General features: G+C 45.0%; 1 protein-coding gene across 1 annotated transcript in view; it reads left to right on the top strand.

Annotated features, from left to right (window-relative positions):
- The window catches only part of LOC146788731 (vomeronasal type-2 receptor 26-like), a 712759-nt gene extending 695487 nt beyond the window's left edge, over positions 1-17272 (top strand). Inside the window, exon 8 of the mRNA XM_085630952.1 lies at positions 16365-17272. Coding sequence (XP_085487078.1) covers positions 16365-17272 — 908 coding nt within the window. The remainder of the gene's footprint in view (positions 1-16364) is intronic.
- Positions 17273-23274: the final 6002 nt, after the last annotated feature.

The raw sequence follows: 23274 nt of genomic DNA, 5'->3' as shown, positions 1-23274 counted from the left end.
GCTGGTGGACTCTGGACACGCGACCTGCGGCGCCCTCTTGCTCCCGTCTGTGCTGCCTGTGAGGTGTGGGGCACAGTGGCATGGCTCCCTTCCTGGGGCCTGGTGCGGTCTTCTGGGCCCATGCTGTCGTCTGACGAGGTGTCTAAGGCTCGTAGCCTGGCTGCTGGACGCCTCCTCATTCTCACACCTGCAAGCGGAGATGTGGCCGGTGATTCGAACATGAGTGGCGATGCTGGCTCTGGTTGAGGTGATGCTGGCTCTCGGTGAGGTGATGCTGGCTCTGGGTGCGGCGAGGCTGGCTGTGTTGGTGGTGCGGCTGCCAGTGGGCCTGCTCCCTGGTCTGAACTTGTGCTGGCTAGAGGTGATATTTGTGGCCGGTGTGCCGTCTCTCCTGCAGCATGCCCTGTCCTGCATGATGTCACATCTGTGGACAGAAATACAACATTGGCTCAGTGTCCCCGAAGGGCTGCATTGAAAGCGTCACAATAAATCATTTCACATTCCAAAATGTCCTCTGTCTCCTTGTGCCTCGAGTGCGTGACATGCCTTGTTGCCCTGTAACATTTACGTCATGGTTAGTGTTACCCTGACTACATCTCCCGGAATGCATTGCCTGTCTGCACTGACACGTGTGGACTGCAGTGTGATTCTCGTTTCACAATGGGGGATGTGGGATAGGGGTAGGGGGGGCTACATTGCTGTGCTTTCGTCTTACCTTGGTGTGTTGCGGCTCTGGCAGAGCTGTCGGCGTCCCCAAGACCCACGACGCTCTCTTGCTCGATTGTGGCCGCCACCAGCTCCTCCAGTTCGGTGAGGGCAGGTGCCCTGTTGGTTCCACCTCCGGTCTGGCTGGCCTCCTTCTGGATGTCGCCCATCTTCCTCTTGGTTACAATCCTCAGGTCATACCAGCCCTTTTTGAGGACCTCTATATCCCTGTGGGTCACTCCCACAGCATTGACCTGCGCCTGGATGGCCAGCCATATGTTGCGCTTCTCAGCCTCAGGCACTTGCAGGGATTGCCTTCCAAACAGCTTCTGGTGCTGCTTCACCACCTCCTCCACCAGCACCTGGAGTTCCTTGGGGCTAAATTTCAGCTTCCTCCTCCTTTCCCCTCCGTCTCTCTGTGTTCTCTGGCTGGACATGCTGTTCGTTTTCCCGCTCGCACAGGCAACGGCTCCCTGCCTCTCCTCTGCACTCAAAGCCTCTCCAGGGTCGGCTAATTATGTACACCTGCCTGGGTGTGGCCACTTCCTGGTTGGGTGGGCTGTCGTTGCACAGGATTAGCTGTTTCGTCACGTCATGTGATTTTATTTACCGAATCCGTACATCCCGAATCGGTATTTTCCGATTCGGTAAGTACCACCTCGGTATTTTCCGAATCGGTAAATACCACCTCGGTATTTTCCGATTCGGTGAATTCCGATTCGTGATTACCGAATGTTACCGAATCGGTAACTGTTACCGAATTTTTACCTACATATAACTTACCGATTCTAATTTACCGATTCGGTACGGCTCGGTATTTAAGAACCGGTAAAATGTATTTACCTACATGAGGCCCATAGAGAGTTCTTGGGCTGTTTCCTCTTCAGCGCAAATACTGGCTACTGCACAGTATTATGAAAACAGAGATAAAGACGAGAAAGATAGGACAGAGAAGAAAACGAAGGAATTAAAGACAAAGGTCCTTTTACAGCAGGCCTATCCACCACGTGGAGGTCAGAATAATTATAGGCAACCCCAAGGTGTCTATCACCAACCCCAACAGTTTCAGAACAATCAGCAAATGAATGGGTATTATCAACCACGTGTCCCTGTAGGTCCCAACCAATGTTCATACTGCAAAGAGGAAGGTCATTTTAAATATAGTTGCCCTAAACTAATGCAGCGGAAGGGCAATATGTATGGCGCCAGAGGAAGAGGTGGTCAGCAAGCTCCTAGAGGTAGAGGGCGTGGAAATGTTCCCCAGAACGCGCGTCCTCTGCCGCCCCAAAGCGCCATTAATAGCTTCGATCAGCAAGCTAACGCAACTAGTAATACGGCCCAGTATTATAATAATGATTATTATGCAGAGGACGGCGATGCAGAAAATAATGATTACTAGGACAGCCATAGACAGAGAGAGGGAGTTGTTTCAGTGCCAGTGGATCAGAGTGGACCGTATGTTGAGGTGACTACAGCAAATGTAACGGAGCCTTTTCTGCTAGACACTGGTGCTGCAAAGAGTTCAATCATGCATTCAAAACTCCTTGGCGCACCTTTGTCTGGCGATATAAATGTTTCAGTAGGTTTTTCTGGCGCCCCGGTTAGGAACCCGATTTCTAGTCCCATGTCACTTTCTGTTGGGCCTTGCGAGCTGAAAGCACCCCTGATCCTGACAACAGGTTGTGGTGAGAATTTGCTGGGATTGGATTTGTTGAAAAGATTGCATGCTACACTGTATTGTTCTCCTTCAGGAGTACAACTTACATTAGGCAAGAAAGTGATTTCCCCAATGTACTTGTCTAAAAATACAATGCCACCTGAATTGTCATCCCTTCCGGATGCCCTTTGGGCTACTGGTCCCAATGATGTGGGCCTCTTGGAGATACCGCCATACGTGGTGACTTTAAAGGCTAATGTCAGACTGCCGCGTATTCCCCAGTATAAGATCTCTAATGAAGGCCAAAAAGCGTTGTTAGACATTGTCGGCGACTTGATTAATAAGGGTGTGATTGAAGAGACAAGAGGCAACGTTTGCAATAGTCCGATTTTACCTGTCTTAAAACGAACGGACCCTTCACAGCCACCTGTTTACAGATTTGTGATTGATCTTAGAGAGGTTAATAAGATTGTTGTGCCACAGTTTCCGGTTGTCCCTGATATAACTGCCTTGTTAACGATGATTCCAGCCTCTGCTGCATGGTTTTCAGTGATCGATTTAAAGAATGCTTTCTTTAGCATCCCAATTGCAGAAGAGAGCAGAGACATTTTTGGGTTTAGTCTGGGAGGCCGAAGCTTCCGCTTCAAACGCGCTCCCCAGGGCTACTGTGAGAGTCCATCAATATACAGTCAAGCTTTGAAAGCGCAGCTTGATGCACTTGTTTTACCTAGTGGCGCTATCCTGATTCAGTACGTGGACGATTTACTAATCGCCGCGGATACTTAGAAGATCTGTAAAGAAGCCACATTGTCACTGTTGCGCCATTTATCCGCTTTCCATCACAAGGTGTCTCTCTCTAAGCTGCAATATTGTCGACAAGAAGTGACCTACTTAGGCCATCTCTTATCGAAGGAGGGAAGGAGACTGACCCCAGAAAGAATTCAAGCCATTGCACAGTTGAGTGTGCCAAAAACACAGAGAGAAGTACGTGCTTTCTTGGGCATTACCTCATACTGTAGGCATTGGATCCCTAGTTTTTCCTTGCTGGCAAAACCTTTGTTAGCATTAACATGCAAAGACACACCGAATCCTATCCCATGGTCTGAAGAGTGCCAGAAAAGTTTTGTGGAATTGCGTAATGCATTGTGTTCAGCACCTGTGTTGGGCACTCCTGACTACAGCAAGCCTTTTACATTGTACGTTCACGAGAAAGATGGATGTGCGTTGTCAGTGTTAACACAGCCTTTTGGCGACAGACCGCGCCCATGCGCATATTTTTCATCCACCTTGGACCCTGTAGCGAGGGCATTGCCAAGCTGTCTGAGAGCGACAGCTGCTGCAGCGATGTCTATCCGACAATCTGCTGGTCTGGTAATGGACAACACATTGATTGTTATGGTTCCACATGCTGTAGACACATTATTAAATAGGACCAAGACACAACACTTGACTAGTGCACGATTATCGGGCTACGAGCTCACACTGTTAGCGAATCACATACACATAAAGAGATGCAATACGCTGAATCCAGCTACGTTGTTGCCAGTTCCAGCAGACTCAGATGAGATTGAGCAACATGACTGTCTGTTCAGAACGGAAGAAGAGACGAAAGGGAGAGTGGATCTGAAAGATACTCCCCTGACTGAGTGTGATGGTACTCTATGGGTGGATGGTTCATGTTTCAAGCTCCCTAATGGTGACACAACTGCTGCATATGCTATCACGACGTTACACACGGTCGTGGAAACTGCACGAGTGCCACATAATTCGGCCCAAGCAGCAGAATTAATCGCCCTCACGAGAGCATGCGTGTTGTCTGAAGGAATGAGAGTGAATATTTACACAGATAGCCAGTACGCCTTTGGCGTGGCTCATAATTTTGGGCGATTGTGGAAGGAGCGTGGGTTCCTGACGTCGCATGGAGCTAAAATTCAGAATGGCAAGTTGGTGAATGATCTCCTTGAGTCACTGACCCTACCGTTGCAAGTTGCGATCATGAAATGCAGTGCGCACAGGAAAGTCACAGATGATGTTGGATGTGGGAATGCGTTTGCTGATGAGACCGCGAAAGAAACAGCACAGAATATGAAGACTAGAATGTATGTTGCAGGCCCCGCAAGATGGGTTAATGATGTGGGAATGTGTGAGAACACAATAGAGAGTGTGAGGTCGCTTCAGGCTGAAGCCACAGAGGAAGAGTTAAGCAAGTGGAGAGAGAGTATGGGTAAGTTGGATGAGAATGGTTGTTGGATTGATCTGACAGAACATAGGCGATGGTTGTTGCCTGATGCATATGTGCTTCCAGTGGTTACTATGGCACATGGAATGGCACATATCAGTACGAAAGGTATTTGTAAGTTGTTGGCTCCAGTATGGCAGAATGCTGGGATTCCCAAGTGTGCAGAGAATGTGGTCAAGAATTGCATGGTATGCTTGAAGTACAACCCTGGTAGGGGAACCCCAACTCCAGCCGGTCACTTTGCACCCCCATCATGTCCATTCGAAGTTTTGCAGCTGGACTTTATTCACATGGAAAGATGCAACAACCTGAAATATGTACTGGTGGTTGTTTGTGCTTTCTCAAAATGGGTAGAGGCTTATCCTCTGAAAGATAACACTGCCCTATCCACAGCTAAAGCCCTTGTGAAAGAGTTCTTCCCTAGGTTTGGAATGCCAAGAATGGTGTGGTGTGATAATGGAAGTGAGTTTGTGGGTAAAGTGATGAAGAACGTATGTGAAGGGCTAGGCATAAGGCAGAAGTTCCATGCTGCGAATCACCCCCAATCAGCTGGACTAGTAGAGCGCTACAATGGAGCCTTAAAGCTCAAGCTGGCCAAAATCCAGGCGAGCACCGGTCTTAAATGGCCTGACGCCCTGCCTTTAGCACTCCTGTCCACCAGAATGACGATACACTCACGAGTGGGACTTAGCCCTTACGAGGTCGTCTTTGGCCGCCCGGCCAACGTATGGGGTGTGCCAAGGCCTACGAGGTTCAGTGAGATAGAGCATCCAGTACTGCTCGATTACCTGTATGATTTGACTGTTAAACTGCGTGTTTTGCACCAACAGGTACATGATACTCTTCCTCAAGCTTCTGAACCTCCTGGACACCCCATCAACCCTGGCTCGTGGGTCCTAATCCGAAATTTCCAGCGTAAGGGCAACGACGAGCCTCGCTGGATCGGCCCTCATCTTGTTCTTCTGTCAACGAGATCAGCAGTACGAGTAAAAGGAAATAAGCACTGGATCCATGGTACCCACTGCAAAGTAGTCCCCTTGCCTCTGCCATATGACCAGTGGGTCAAGGAGGGTATCGCCGACTCCGAGACAGACACTGTACCTCATCTTGTACCATTCAGTGACGCACGCCTAAGAGACACAGCTTCAGACCAAGAGAGTGACAATATTCTGCAGGAAGCTGTGCCACCATCAAGTCGACTGGACACCACTGAGCCTGAACTTTTGTTCCAAGACCAAACAGCGCCTGGCCGTCTTCGTTATAATTTGAGACCTAGGCCCATGGACAAATAAAGATTTCCTTACTATTTCCTTTTTGACATTTTTGGCTCTCCCATCTAAAGGACTTTCTTGATTTTTTGTTTTTCGAACCACCATCCGGGTTCTGCCGCAGGGTTGCGGTGCCAAGACTTTGGGGTACAGGCCGAAGACGTTAGGTCAACGGTTCTGGTTGGTCTAGGGCGTTTCCCTGGACTGACAGGCGTACTCCTTAGCAGAAGAAACTCATCCGCCGCGAGCGGCCCGAGTAGAGGATGGAGTTTTTTAAGATGGAGAGACCGATTGAGGAAATTAACTTTAAAGCCAGGATGTGTAGAATTGTAAAAAGTAAATGTTTTGTCTTTTTGTGCCTTTTTACACTGTGTAGTATCATGATGTTTATTGTAGGATTTGTGTTTTTCTCCGCTCAAAAGCCCATTGCACCAACTGAACAGCCTACACCTCTTTCTACTGCCTCCTCTCACTCTTTTCACCCTTTGCCTGAGCACGAACAGACCAGACGATCGGAGTTCGTAAATAACTCGTTTATCCAGCTCTTACACCAGCACCAACTAGTAATGAATACGACCAATTGCTGGGTCTGTGGGTTGATGCCACATACCATTAACAAGGGTATTCCTTATTTGGTGCTGCCGTATAGTTCAAATGGATCGTCATGGGCATTCCAGACCATGTTTCTCTATGCTCTAGATACGTACTCCCCTCGCCAACCGCGTTCCATCAGACCTATCACCAATAATAAGGCTTTGATGAAAGCAATTGCCGATATGAGTAGGGATATTGATGCATATTCATCCATTCCCAAAGAAGAGCTGAGACCTTATGTAGGATGGAACGCGACGGGGTTTAGTATTAGTCTGGGTGAAAGACAGCGACAAATCTCATCTCCAATCTGGGTCGTACCCCACATGGGTCGGTTCTGCTTACAGGGTAATGGTCAGAACCCTAGGGCTCAACTGGGAAGAAGTGACTGTACTGAAACGTACACTTTCCCGTCACAGTTTTCCCCTGCGTTTTTGGCTGCCAAGGGTACATATTTCATCTGTAATGATCGAGCATATACATGGTTGCCCCCTGATTTCTCGGGCACAGGTTATATTGCGAATCTGCTACCGCCTACATTTACTGCTGCCTCTGATTATCACAAGACCAGAGTTGTGAGAGGTGTGATAAGTAAGGATGACACTGCCGGTCAGGAAGCAGGAGACTTCTTCTTGGGTTTCCTGCCGTTTTGGGGACCTATGGTCAATAGTAGGAACCTGAGACAGCTGACGCGTGTGGTGGAATCCACTGTCAATGTAACGGCTGGTGCCCTTAGTAATCTGACAGCTGAGCTCCAAGCGGATCGCCTTATGACTCTGCAGAACCGCATGGTTCTAGACGTTATTCTTGCAGACCGCGGTGGGGTACGCAAGGTTATCCAATCCAGTTGCTGCATTTTCATACCAGATAACGCTCCAACAGTGTATCAGGCCATCTCCAAACTCCATAAAATATCTGAATCCATACACGTGGATAAGGGAGATAGGTCACTGGTGGGGTGGTTCTGGGAACTGATATCTGCCTGAGGTTGGAAAGTTCTAATGGTCATTGGAATGATCTTAGCCATTCTTTTCCTGTTCTGTCTGTGTATACAGTGTGCTCCTGCGATGTGTGGCCTCTGTGCTACCTTATGTGTAAGGAAACCTGTATCAAGGGACGAGCTAAGCAATAGGATGATGCTACAGCAACATCTCCATGACTTTGCGAACATTGACCTAGACTCGGATTAAGATGAGTATAGTGATTGCCTATGTAAGGGCACAAGGAGGGTCTGTCGTACTTTAATATTCGGGACTGCGTAGGGGACAGGGCCCTACCCCTGTCTATCTTGGTATTAGCGAACCGCAAATGGTAAATGCGGCATGTACGAGTGCTTTACTTATCGTTCTAGCTATGAATGCACTGTGTACACGTTATTCTGATTGCACTACGCGGGTTCTATTTTGGAAGCAGTGGCCATCTTGTCATTGCCCTCACATAGGCTATAATGGAGCAAATACGGGCCTCACAGTACATGGGCTTCTCCTCTGACTTCTCTGTGACCTGGGCAGCTGGCCCTGCTGCCCCGGGTCAAACTGGTCTCACGAGCTCCCCTTCCTCCGTCCACCTGTGATTAGCATCAGGGCTTGACCCATCATAAAACCCTTTTCATCCTACACAAACCTCCGGCTAATCTCTTTCGCACCTGGCTGTTCCTGCTTTATGACTTGTTTTCCAAAACAGGAGATGCTCATGTTTATTGGGGGGTCTGTTTACATCTGATGTGGGATCTGAACCTTACTGTGTAAATCATTGTGGGCTGGCCGAACTGGAATGTGGGATGGTCATCATAACTCTGCCTTTTCTTTGTAACATATCCTTGTATATTGCCGTATCATAAAACCTAGGAATGTATGCTCGAGGCCAGAAAAGGCCTATTTAAAGTGAAGTCCGTTTCTATGATTTTCAGCAGTCTCCTGAGAACATACACGCTGTTGTACTTCTAGGATACCTGTCATTGGTCTGCAGCCAATAAACGGTTCTTTGACTTCACCCAGAAGACTCTGTGTTTCTGTAGGTCTGGAACAGGGTGAAACCCAGAAGTCATAGGGTGTGTGCCCCTGCACCGCTGGGTCTAAAATACCCAGTACTTCAAGAGAGAGGGGAAATGTATTTTCCCTCTCTTATTCCATGCGCTGGAAATGATGGGAGGAAGATTCGCACCAATCACCTGATGAGTAATAACAAATTCACCTATTCATCCCTACCTCACCAGGGTCTCAATACCTTTATAACCTAGCAGTTCCTCCCATACTATAGGCCATGGATCAGCTTAGTTGCTGGGTAGAGCGACACTTAATTCTTCTAATCAATATACATCAAAACACTTCAAATAATAACCCGACACAGTTCTTAAATGAATTGAAATGTTTATCTAAATAAAGCATAAGAAAATCAGATGCATTCAATATTTTGGTTTGCATATTTACCTAATCTGGCTAAATGGCGTCCTCTATGTCAAATTCAGATCTTTCGTCTCTATGCCCATAAATCGATCAATCAGTTCGTAAATTAATTGGGCATCTGATCAGTCCATCAGAGTCTCTGGCAAGCAGCTGTCCAGCAGTGTCACCGTCCTCTCCGTCAGCATAACGTCAGGAAATGAAGCTAAAGCACGACAAGAGGTACCTACCCTCTCTAGTCTACTTGTTTTATAGTAAAATCAACAATAAAATGTTACAATACATGTTTTAGAACGAATCCAATTGGCGGAACCAGGATCATTCTTCCTGATTCCCATACATTCAATGTTTCATTAGATGTAGTTCTCAATTTATTAATAAAATTGCAACAGTTTCTAGTCCATTCAGGGCATGTTGATTCCCATGCGGGTTTGTGTCCATGGTGTCATCAATTATAAGAGTTCTTAGTTTATGGAAGTTCATTGTTTGAGGATTGGCACTCCTCCCGGTGCATCCTTCACGAGTACACTCTGCCTGGGGTCAGAACGAGGTTATTGTTGCTCATCTTTTAGCGCAGGCGCACTTCACTCAGTGACTTATCTGTCATATCGGGGCATCAGAATATGTATTACATATCTGTTTATTCAACTCCTGCACCAGCACCAACTAGTTATGAATACAACAAATTGCTGGGTGTTTGGTTTGATGCCACATACCATTAACAAGGGTATCCCATATCTAGTGCTGCCGTTTAGCTATAATGGGTCATCATGGGCATTCCAGACTATGTTTTTTTTTGCACTTGATACCTATTCCCCGCGACCACCACGTTCCAATAGACCTAGCACGAACAATAAGGCCTTAATGAAAGGAGTTGCTGATATGAGCAGAGATATCGATGCATATTCATCTATTCCCAAGGATGAGTTGCGAGCTTATGTAGGTTGGAACGCGACGGGGTATAGCATTAGTCTGGGCGAAAAACAGCGTAAAAGTTCATCCCAAATTTGGGTCGTACCCCACATAGGTTGGTTCTTTTTACAAGGCAATGGTCAGAATCCAAGAGCTCAACTAGGGAAGAGTGACTGTACTGAAACGTACATTTTTCCATCGCAGTTTTCCCCTGCGTTTTTGGCTGCCAAGGGTACATACTTTGTTTGCAATGACCGAGCATATACATGGTTGCCCCCCGATTTCTCGGGCACGTGTTATGTTGCAAATTTGCTACCGCCGACATTTACTGCTGCCTCTGATTATCACAAGACCAGAGTTGTGAGAGGCGTTGCTAGTCAGGAGGATACTGCCGGTCAGAAAGCGGGAGGCTTCTTCCTGGGTTTCCTGCCATTTTGGGGACCAATGGTCAATAGTAGGAACCTGAGACAACTGACTTGTGTGGTTGAATCCACTGTTAATATAATGGCCGGTGCCCTTGGTAATTTGACAGCTGAGCTCCAAGCGGATCGCCTCATGACGTTGCAGAACCGTATGGTTCTAGATGTCATACTTGCAGACCGTGGTGGGGTATGTAAGGTTATCCAATCCAGTTGCTGTATTTTCATACCAGATAACGCTCCGACAGTCTGTCAAGCCATCTCCAAACTGCATAAGATTTCCGAATCTATTCACGTGGATAAAGGAAATTGGTCGGTGATGGGGTGGTTCTGGGAACTGATATCAGCCTGGGGATGGAAGATTCTAATAGCCACTGGGATGATCTTAGCCATTCTTTTCCTGTTCTGTCTATGTGTACAGTGTGCTCCTGTAATGTGTAGCCTCTGTGTTACATCATGTGTAAGGAAAAGGAAACCTGTACCAAGGGATGAGCTAAGCAATAGGATGATGCTACAGCAACATCTCCATGGCCTTATGAATATGGACCTGGACTCAGATTAGTATGAGTATACTCGTTGCCTATGTAAGGGCAAAAGGAGGGTCTGTGGTACTGTAAATTTCGGAACCACGTTGGAGGCATGGCCCTATCATGCCGATTTTGGTATCAGCGAACCGCAAATGGCAAACGCGATATGTACGAGTGTTTTCATTACGTTTCATCGATGAATTCACCCTGTATACGATACTACATATTGAATCCTCTGGTTCCATTTTAGAGCGGTAGCCATTTTGTGGTTGCTCTCACATAGGCTTCACACTAAAGCCATTCCTAGGCCCAAAGGACACATACACCTTCTGTGACTTCTTTGTGACCAGTGCGAACTGACTCCGCTGCCCGAGGTCAATCCTGTCCGACCAGTTCCTTTTACGACGGCCAAATGAGATTAGCATCAGGGCTCGACACACCATAAAGTCTTTTATCCCACACGAACCCTGACTAATCCCTTTCACATCTGACTCTGTTTCCTACTTTATGGCTTGTTTTACGAGGAGGAGGTGCCCGTTTTTATTGGGGTCTGCTGATATCTGATGAGGGTTCTGAGCCTTGCTGGGTAAATAATTGTGGGCTGACCGAACTGAAATGTGGGATCATCATCATGACTCTGTTTTTCTCGTTAGTAGTAAAATATGTGAATAACCACTTGTAAAATAGGGGCGGTGTTGCCCAGAGCGTAATATTCGGTATATCAGAGAAGACTGGGTTTTGGTTGAGGGGCAGTCGCCTGAGAACATAAACCGTGTTGTACTTCTCGGACACCTGTGATTGGTCTGCAGCCAATAAATACGATCTTTGACTTCACCTAGAAGACTCTGTGTTTCTGTGGTCTGAGACAGGAAGAACTCGAAGTCTTCGGGTGTGTTCCCTGGCACCGCTGGGTTCTGAAAAACCCAGTACTTCAACTCTCAGTCATACTTGCATTCCGCCACCTTTTCATTCTGTCATCATGTGTCTCATGTCCGTATGATCTACCGAACATGTATCGATAACCCCTACCATTTCTCTGCTTTTCTCGTTCATGCATTTCGTCTTCCCATTCTGTCAATGCCTCAAACTGCGTCGGTCTAGGTCTTGGTTCTAAGTCCATCATTTTGTCTCGGAGATTTCTCAAAACGGACAAATTAAAGGAACCATGTTCTGGAAACACCAGGACTCCATCGTCCTTGGTGTATTTTACCCAATTATCCAACCAAATACAAGTATGATAACCATATTTCGCAATCATTGTAGATGCGGGTGTTTTCGGTGGAGGAAGTAACTGTCATTCCCTAGTCTCAACTATTTTCTCTTTCTTAAACCACCTTTTAATTTTCCCAAACCGCGATTTTTTCTTTTCTGGTGGTTGGTAATACATTTTCTCGATTTTCGTGTACCGGTTAAGCTTCTTACAATGGTACCGCTATTCTGTCCACTCACAGCGCAACTCTTACTAACGCACCAATCAGGAGCGTCTACGTCACTATCACAATCCTCCAATCTCAGCGCGACTCACACTAGCGCACCAATCAGGGAGCGTTTACGTAACTCCGTATTTCTCCACTCTTAGCGTGGCTTTACACTAACGCACCAATCCGGAGCGTTTTACTCCTCCAATCTACTGTCCAATCCCAGCGCGGTCGTTCTGACGTCAGCAGCCGCTGCGGCAGCTCGCTCTGCTCTGCTCCCGTCTACCCCTCCTTTACAAGACCGCTCCGTGAACTCTTACTGTAACTTTTACGATTCTGTTAGTAACAACACTAAAACATCTCCATTGTCTGATTCGCTAACCAAATAACAGCAAAAGACCTTTCTCACGAAAATTCGGTCTTTCTCGAGAACAGCGCTTACCTCTGTCCTACTACGGAATTAGTACTTTCGTTGATAAAGTAGCACATCCCTCTACTTCACCCTTCTAGCAAGCATTAGCTAATTGTTTCTCTGGTATTTTAGAAATAAACCTAGAGTTTCTCAATCAACCCGAATGCCTTCACCTTCACACTCGTTCATACAAGAAAATGTAGTACATACGCACAGAATCCTGTCTTTCCCGAGAACAGTGAACAGTCTGTCCTACTACAGAATTATGACATTCGTTAACAAAGCAGCGCTTCCCTCTACTTTGTCCTTCTAACAAGCTCAGAGAACACCTGCTACCTTTTCAGTGATAAGCGTTATCGGTATGCCAATTCGTTTCCTGGTACTTAAAGACCAAAATTTCACAGGTAACCTTTGCTATCATACACACTTCTCTCACACCGAGAATATTTCTAATGGCAACACACGACGATGCCGCTGAATCGAACCCAGACAATGCGCCGTGCAACTTCACTTGTCACACGTTTCCCCTGTGTACCTACAGGGCTACAACAATTCCATCCTTCTCAAGAGCAGCGCTTACCTCTGCTCTACTACGGAACTGTTAAAAACCTCCGACTTCCTACATCCCAGAAGCCATGCAAACAACATATAACTCGACGCGACTCAGCATAGAGTGTTAGTACATAAACCAATACCAATCAATAATCAATAAGCTATTTACAAGCAATCGTCACTAAACCCAAAATAATAGCTAACCATCATTCTGCTACCAGTAAAACTGCTCCAGCGCTGAATACCAAAAATCCCCTCGCTACGTCACAGACCACAGATCTTCTTCAACAACCACATTCATTCACTCTTTCACTGGTGGGCCCATAACACCAATCGTTCATTCTACTTTTAAGATCAATGGTCCTCGAGAGAGAGAGGGGAAATGTATTTTCCCTCTCTTATTCCATGCGCTGGAAATGATGGGAGGAAGATTCACACCAATCACCTGATGAGTAATAACAAATTCACCGATTCATCCCTACCTCACCAGGGTCTCAATACCTTTATAACCTAGCAGTTCCTCCCATACTATAGGCCATGGATCAGCTTAGTTGCTGGGTAGAGCGACACTTAATTCTTCTAATCAATATACATCAAAACACTTCAAATAATAACCCGACACAGTTCTTAAATTAATTGAAATGTTTATCTAAATAAAGCATAAGAAAATCAGAAGCATTCAATATTTTGGTTTGCATATTTACCTAATCTGGCTAAATGGCGTCCTCTATGTCAAATTCAGATCTTTCGTCTCTATGCCCATAAATCGATCAATCAGTTCGTAAATTAATTGGGCATCTGATCAGTCCATCAGAGTCTCTGGCAAGCAGCTGTCCAGCAGTGTCACCGTCCTCTCCGTCAGCATAACGTCAGGAAATGAAGCTAAAGCACGACAAGAGGTACCTACCCTCTCTAGTCTACTTGTTTTATAGTAAAATCAACAATAAAATGTTACAATACATGTTTTAGAACGAATCCAATTGGCGGAACCAGGATCATTCTTCCTGATTCCCATACATTCAATGTTTCATTAGATGTAGTTCTCAATTTATTAATAAAATTGCAACAGTTTCTAGTCCATTCAGGGCATGTTGATTCCCATGCGGGTTTGTGTCCATGGTGTCATCAATTATAACAGTTCTTAGTTTATGGAAGTTCATTGTTTGAGGATTGGCACTCCTCCCGGTGCATCCTTCACGAGTACACTCTGCCTGGGGTCAGAACGAGGTTATTGTTGCTCATCTTTTAGCGCAGGCGCACTTCACTCAGTGACTTATCTGTCATATCGGGGCATCAGAATAGGGATGGCAGCCATTTTGTGGCCACTCCAGAAAGGTCAACTTAAGCAAAGAGACACAAAACGTAATTAATACATGGAAATGACTATTAGAATGTTATTCCCTCACTAAACCCTATGGGGCAGATCTATATCGGAGATGCGCCACTTTTACGCCGCCGTTGCGTCACTTTTGTGACGCAGCGGCGGTGTAAACCCTGCGCCACGTTGCGCCATATTTACATCGTGACGCATCTATGGAGATGCGTCACGATGTAAAGCCCTGCGCCACGTAAAACCTGCGTCAGGCTTCACGTGGGCGTGTCGACAGAGGGGGGGGCGTTCCGTCGCAGGAACGCCCCTGAAAAGTGACTCAGTCAAATCTATAAGATTTGACTGAGTCACTTTCCCAACGCTGATGCGCCAAAACCCTGCGCCTGCTTGAAGCAGGCTTAAGGCTTGACGCACCATGTTAGGGATAGGGTAGGTTGGAACAGTGCTGGAGTTGCGTCACGCTTGCGACGCAACTGAAGCACTGCGCCAACCTTACGCCATCGGATGCGTCACGCATCTGTTTATTCCTGCGCCATGATGCGCCGCATTGTAAATGCGGTGCATCATGTGTGGCGCAAGGGTAAACTTGCGTGACGCATCATTCCTGGTGCATCCTTGCTGATTTGCAGGGATGCGCCAGGAAACATAAATCTGCCCCATAGTGTGTGTGTAATCTAAAGAACGATTCACAAATCTCATCACAAAAGCAACATTAGTATGCGTACGAAAATTAGTTTACGTATCAATCAGGCCATGCAAATGTGATTCCCACGTGTATTTTCTAATTAGTAATGTTGATTAATCAAACACAGCAAACCATTAATACTATTAATGTTAATCAGTTATTCGTTTTAATTCTAAATGATAATTTCGAGGAGGTATACGATTCTTAGGGAAAACCTCACTCCAGCAATAGCACATGCGCTGTCTAGCTCGATGTAAATATGAATAACACAAGTTAATGGAATGATAATGTTGCTAAGGTTTAGAAAGTGCACTTGTGTTTGAGAAGAGGACATTCTGCTAAAAAATCTAAAGAGGGCATGTGTGCATTTCTTCAGTGTCCAAACAATATAGTTTTGTTGTTTTCTGCATGATGTTATTTATTTATAGGTGTAAATGATTATAGATGAAACCTTACTTAGAGAAAAAGAGAGCTCTGCATTGAGGTATTGGGATTTAAGAAGAGGGAGAGGAGAACTGTCAAGATTGTTTATATACTACAGGGGAGGGGCTTGATATTTATGAGGCTTATATAAGATCAGGAAATTAGATTGAAAAACAGTAATAGTCACATAATGTAGCAGAAGGGGCAGCATTTTCAACTCAGCAGCAGCAGTGCAAATATAATATGGAGACTTTTTGCAAGCAGGGCCAGAATTTTACATTACAGGTGCCGCTCCATGATCCCTTCTTTAAAAGACAGATGTAAACTTCTATTACATACATTAAAATCTGAGTATTCAATTATTTATTTGGGGCAACACACAGTGAAAAGGAACAACTCTCTGTTTCCAAAGTGCATGCCCACATTACAGATTCATATATGCACTTATGCAGAGAGGATGAATTTATGCACACCCTACACAAAGTAATTAAAAAAAATATTCTAGGGCTACTCCTAGGTTTGTAAGGGATTTTATAAGATATTCAAGGGTTGGAGGGACACCACCGTAATCCGCCAGTTGTAATTACTCTCTGAAAATACTCTGTGTTTGTCATCCTGGTAGTCTTTATAAATCTCCTTGGTAAATGTGTTTTTATGACTGAGTTGGAAGGCCCAGTCTGCATGTTCCACTGTGAACACACCCACACACTGGTACACCATTAGCCATAGGGTAGGCCACACTAACTATATTGTGTCACTTTCCATTAAAATATGTATATTTAAAAGTATCTTTTTAAATTCTGAGCAATGTTCTTTACATGCAGATTTGGCAAACTGCATAACGTGCCCTGAAGAACAGTGGTCCAATCAGAAGAGAGATGCCTGCATTCCACGGGTGGTAGATTTCCTGTCCTATGAGGATCTGCTGGGAGTTGCCTTAACCTCCGTTACAAGTTTCTTCTCCCTCCTCACTGCTGGAGTGCTGGGAGTCTTTATTAAATACAGGAACACACCTCTGGTTAAAGCCAATAACAGGGATCTCAGCTACATCCTCCTCGTCTCGCTCCTGCTGTCTTTCCTCTGCTGTTTTTTGTTTATTGGACGCCCTTCAAAGACTTCCTGTCTCCTCCGGCAAACTGCCTTTGGGATCATTTTCACTATAGCTGTTTCTTCAGTTTTAGCTAAAACTATCACAGTTATTATCGCCTTCAATGCTACAAAGCCGGGCAGCAAGTTGAGGAAGTGGATGGGTCCCCAAGTGTCCACCTTTCTGCTGGTTCTCTGCTCATTGGGGGAGGTGGTGATCTGCACTGTGTGGCTCATCAACAAACCCCCACACCCAGACGTGGACACCAGGTCAGAGACTGGTAAGATACTCTTGCAATGCAACGAGGGCTCTGTTGCTGCGTTCTTTGCTGCGGTTGCTTATATGGGATTCTTGGCTCTTCTGAGTTTTGTTGTTGCGACCAGAGCAAGAAAGTTACCGGCCACTTTCAACGAGGCCCAGTTTATCACCTTCAGCATGCTGGTATTCTGCAGTGTCTGGATCTCCTTCATCCCAGCATACCTGAGCACCAAGGGCAGGTACATGGTGGCCGTGGAGATCTTCGCCATCTTGACTTCCAGTGCTGGGCTGCTGGGCTGTATCTTCATCCCCAAAGTCTACATCATCCTCCTTAGGCCTGAGCTCAACACCAAGGAATATCTAATGGAAAAGCAAGTGACCACTTGAGACTTACAGGAAAGGGATTGCCCCCAGATGGGCTTTATTGAGAGACTCATTATCACCACACTTCATGATAGACCCGAGAACTATTGTGTTATGATTATTATATATGGGGAGTCACTTCTCGCAGGTCTCTACATTTTTCCCTTGGACCCTCCCCTCACCTTTTCCTTGTGTTCTGAGACCTGGAAATGCGTCTTAATGCTATGCCTTCCCAGGTGAGGCGTAACAAGGAGAAATGTCTGTATATATCCTTGTTCATCTCTCTATCTGTGCTGGATTCTGCAGCACACATAGAAAGAAGATTTCTCAGGGTGAAGGTCTCCCTCCCTGGCCAAAAACAACCCTGCTGATAATGCAGGCACCCGGGTGCAAGGGTGCAGGCGTTGGCACTAGGCATCACATTGTACGCCAGTGCAGGGAAACAACAGGAATGCACCATATATTGTTAAGTACGGCACATTCATGCCCTTTCCCTATCACGCAGTGCAGTGCTTATGTCTTAGTAAATATGCCCTTAAATCTAGACTTAGCAATATACGCACCTTGACATTACAGCTGCAGACGCTGTCCTGATGATATTTTTGCAGGTCAATATTCTGCACTCAGTTTTGTGGTAGAAAATCCACTCGAGCCCAATGAAGAACAAGCAAATAGGTGTCACACTGTGCTGGTGTATTGACACAGCTCATCATTTACACACAAACAGCTTTGTATTGCACACAGCAAAATTGTACTGACTTGAACATGTGATCCTTTAGTGAATATGTTATCATTGATTCTAGCTATCAAAGCTTTACTGTTGAGAGAGATGATTTTTATTTATTTAAATGTGTGCTTATATTTTTACGCTAAAAAAAAACACTGTTCTTTGTAAAACTGTGTTTTCCTGTGCTTGTCAGAACTTGGTCAAACTAGGCCTAAAATCTGTCTTGAATTCTAAAGCAGCCATGATGTGTGTTTTAATGTATTTTCTTATCACAAAAAAATGTGCATCATGTGTTGACATGCTTTTCTTGAAGAATGTCAGAGGAAGAATTTACTTCATTTCAAGGCTTCTACTGTCTGCACTCCTGCAGTGCACTTTATGTTTTGAGATAGCAAGGGTTTAAGTGTAACTTGAATTGTACTGAGACATCTGGTTGCATTAGGGAATATTCAACATAGGGGTTGGTGTTGGGATGGTGGTAAATGATACTGCATTACATTTTGTATTGTATTTGTCCTCTATGTGTAATGACACAAACACCTTATGCTGACTATGTGATTTTCATTGTGAAACTTGTTCCACAAATAGTTATTTTGGATGTGAGCTGTGCCTGGTTTGCCCTGACGTTAAAGAGCGGACCCGCTTTAATCTGTCTCCTGATTATGACGTAGAGTAGTTTACTCTGAGATTTTACTTCATGTCCTTCTCTTTGCTGCATTTTACTCAGCCTCATGCTAACTGACTGTATTGATTTAACATGCATGTTTACTATCTATTAATTGTGGCTTCTGTATCGCACTTTATTATTAGATAAAACTTCACTGGTTCAAAGCCTTGTAGCAGGTTTACTCAATCAACAATGCTGATTTATTTGCTGCCACACTGTTATCTGTTGGAGCACATTGCCTCATATGTTTTTGAGGTTAACACCATCTCCGATCCTGCACAGGTGCTGAAGAACCAGAACCAATTAGGCCTGGCTGTGCAGGGTACGCCTTAATCTCCTGGGTTCTCCTGCTTCAGCTAACAGAGACACGGGGACACTCTGTCGGCATAAAAGATCAGATTTTATTAGCTGCAGCTAGTACAGTTGTCCTAGAAGTACACACGGTATGTTATCAGGAGACTGCCACTTCACTCCATGGCGCACAATCTTATATAGTACATAGATAACATATACATTAACAAAGAACACACCTAAAACGTACATAGAGGACCAATAAGAATAGTTCAAGAATAAGTCAGAACCAATAGAAAGATTTGAAAAACAAGGTATCGAGTAACTCGAAGAAGCCTCTCCTCCAACGGTGTTTGCCATCCCTCCCACAGGTTAAGGTATTAACATGTCTGTAACTGGTTTGCAGGTGGCGAGATACGTTTGTGTGTTTTTGGAGGACAGTTGTGAAACAAGAGAATACGAGCGGAGGACAGCGAAGGCCAGAAGATGAGATAAAGTAAGGAGAGAATAGTGTGAACCAACAGATAGTTAAGACAGGGATTAGGAAAACCAGACAGGGATTAGTGTACTTGGCCAGTCTCTAACACCAGCTTTGTAAACAGAGGCACAAGGCTATTTTGACACAATATTGCAGGAAAAGCAGAAAAGACTTCGTTCGTCATGCTGCCTGAGTGAGGTCAACACAAAATGGCGGCAGAGCACAAAATGGCGGCTCAATGCGATCGTGATCGAAAATTGAATTTCCTCAGACCCTCCTTTTGCCAGAACTCAGGCAAGATACATAGACTCATGTCAATCTGAGTCGATGTCGATGGCCATGAGGTCATCAAGCTGTTGCTGTAACATCATTCTAATATTATCTGTTCTTTGTGTCTTTAGTTTTGGGATGCACATAGTAGCGCAAAGGTCGCAGATGGCGGGACCACAGTGCATACAAAGGCAACAAGAGAAAATGATGGTTAAAACCATACCGAGGAATGTTAGCAGTTTCCAACCCCATTTGGACAGTAGTCCCCAAAACCATCCCAATAACGACCAATCTCAATCGTCCTGATGAATCGACTCGGAGATTATATGTAATTTAGAGATGGTCTGGTATACTGTCGGAGCGTCATCAGATATATAAATACAGCAACTTGATTTGATCAATTTACAGACTCCACCACGATCTGCAAGAATAACATCTAGGGCAACTCGGTTCTGTAAAGCCATAAGACGATCCGCCTGTAGTTCCGCTGTAATATTACTTAAAGCTCCCACAGTGATGTCTATGGTAGTCTCTACAACACGAACCAGTTGTCTCACATTCCTGCTGTTTGCCATAGGACCCCAAAAAGGAAGAAATCATTTTAGGAAGTCTCCTCCCTCTTGACCTGCTGTGTCTTTGAAATCAATAATTCCTCTGCCATATCTGTTTTTATGAAAATTTGATGAAGCAGTGTATGTAGGGGGAAGAAGAAAGGCTATATAGCAAGTTACAGAAAAAACAGTCGGCAACCACGTATAGGCTCTATCATGACAGATGAAATACGTGCCCTGAGATGGCACTAACGGCGGCGAATTCTGAGAGGAGTGAATGTAAGTATGGGAACAAAAGATTTTTCTTTGTTCGGGGTCAGTAGTTTGACCATTGATTTGCAAACAGAAATTGCCTTGATGAGGTACAGTCCAAATCGGTGGAGACTTCCCTTGTTTAACCTTATCACTAAGGCTTGTGATATAATGGGTGACATTCCAATTAGTATATGCTTTTCTTTCATCGACAGCAATTTTACTATTTTCCATGATTTTAGCCATAGCTACGATTCCCTTTATCAATGAACTATGACTGAAATCTGGTCCACCAATATAAGAACTGACAGGTCGTTTAAATCGGCGTTGATAGGCGTTAGAGAAAATTACAAAATAAGCCCAAGCAGAACCTTCATAAGAGAACGGAAGGAGTAAATATGGCATTCCTTTTTCTGTGGTATGAGGCATTAGTCCACACACCCAACAATCAGTTGTATTAATTACTAATTGGTGTTGGTGTAATAATTGAATAAACAAATTATTGTAGTATTCGATTCTTCTTACGAGTTCATGTTGTGTGGAAATATGGATTTTTCTGGTCAGTTATGTCCCCTATCTTGGACCCCAACGGTTCTATGTGCATGTTACAAGTACATGTATGTTCCCTCCAGTTCCAGTTATGAAGACGCAAACACATGTGCGTCCACCGTTAACATGTCCTCTTTCAGATCCGCCATGAATAGGCCGGATATTCCATTCCTAAGTATGAAAGGCCACCGCCTTTATATGGTCCACTTATGCCATTTTACAGTTCAGACGAGTAGGCCCTGATTCTGTCATCAAGCTTTTCTTGCTTTCTGCCTCTGAAGCTCCAGTCTGAGCCTGCATCTGTGACCATGAACTTTGTCTCATTCCCTGCGCGGCTCACGAAGCCTGACATCAGCCTGTTGCCTGCCAAGAAACTGTATTTCACCTTCGAAATTATCTGCTCCGTTCCCTGCCCAATGCATTCCTGTCTAGTAGTTTAAGTAAACATTCTTCCAGCTACCGAGCAAAGGCCCGGCTTCTCTGTCTTCATGCAAGTAATTCATAGCCCTGTTACTATGGAAGATTCCTGCCCTCGCACCTAGTGTAGACACTTAGACGCTTGTATACGCACTAACAGTCAGTATAGTCAGTATAGAATAAGATTCTACTCTCAGAGACCTCCCTTCTGGATAACATAGTTCTTTAAACATAGGATGTTAGATATGATTTGGGATTAGGTTGACTTGACCCTCCAGACTTCTGTCGCCACATGTAGAGCTAAATGTCAAGTCCCCTTCACCCCCTAGTTGCACGTCAATCACACGTCATACTGCTGCGCGCGCATCTCTCCCAAGTATTTCTGCTGACATTGCGAAATTATTTCATAGGTCCACCCATATGTGACATCACAACCAATGACGTTTCCTTGTTACTCCCAATTACGCCTCTTTCAGCTACGCATGTGAAATGTTATCTTTGCTATCAATTGTTACGCCTCTTGCATTTACTTCACTGTAATGCCTATTGTATAAAAGTGAATAATTATCAATAATGTATGTACTTCACTTCCTGAACCTCCGTGGTGATGGAACTTGGAGGCCACGATTTCGAAATCGTCCATTAGAATAAAACCCATTCCGAACCTCTAATACCACGGATTCTGCCTCTTATTTACTGAGCTATTTTTATTATGTTCTGTATCAAATTAAGTCCCGGTAATTAAATTATTTACCACATAAATGGCGCCCGAATAGGGACACTTTCTCATCTCACGCGCCGGCGGTGCGTTGCAGGCCCGGTCTCCTGCCGCAGCTGGACGGACAACAACGCGTACCAGCAGGATTTCCTGTATCTCCCTCCGGTCAAGCGGGGGCGACTGAGGCTGCGATCAACACCCAGACGAGGCGGTGAGAAGTGCGAAGTATCCCGACCAGAGCCTAGCTGAGAGAGCAAGATCCGAGGTATACAGAGGCCCACCAGGTTTCCGATGTCCTGACGTGTCCGAAGTTTTCGAGTCGAGTCGAGTCCAGTACGGTCCAGTTCAGTTCAGTTCCGTTCCGAGGCCTTCCGTTCCGAGCTACCCGGTGAGTACCATTACTGGGGAGGCGTTCTGGCGTGCACATAAGTTGTGCCGGTCCAGACGGGTTTGGGTACACAAATCTGGTCTGCACTGTTTAGCAGTGTATCTGTACTGTTTAGCAGTATATCTAGTATATCAAGTATATAAATCCAGAATAATTTCCGTCAATGTCGAGAATTATGTTTTATGATTAAGTTTTCTTAGATCGTCATCATCATCGTTGCTCAGTTAAAGGTTAAATGTTAAATGTTTTTAATACGTTCTGCATACTGTGGTGTGAATGACTGTTCATTATTGTGTTTTTATTGTATTAAGTTTGTTCAAAATCAAGTATCAGATCAGTTCTCAAAATGCCGCTCTTTTCGAAATTAAGACAGATCACAACTAGAAAAGGGGTACTCGAAGAAGCTGTTCCTATTCCTCCTAGGGACACTCCAGGGTACTTCATGTATCATAAACACGGCTTAGACGCTATATTATTTCTTGATTTATGGGTAGACTACACTAAGGAATTACCAGAAAGTCAGAGGTGGCCCGCAGCTGGAACCTGGGATGCAGAGTGCATCGTGAAAGTAGAGGAAGAGTTATGGAAAAAGAAAGCCAGACAGTCACAGAAAGACGCCATTGAATTATGGCGTAAAGAATCGTATAGACGTACAGAAAAAGCACGTAGACAGGAAGAGAAGAGTAAGGAGAATTCAAATGAAGTCCGAGAAAATCTA

The sequence above is a fragment of the Triturus cristatus genome, chromosome 10, assembly GCF_964204655.1.
Source record: "Triturus cristatus chromosome 10, aTriCri1.1, whole genome shotgun sequence".
Taxonomy (NCBI): Eukaryota; Metazoa; Chordata; class Amphibia; order Caudata; family Salamandridae; genus Triturus; species Triturus cristatus.
This window is presented reverse-complemented; position numbering and strand designations above follow the sequence as displayed.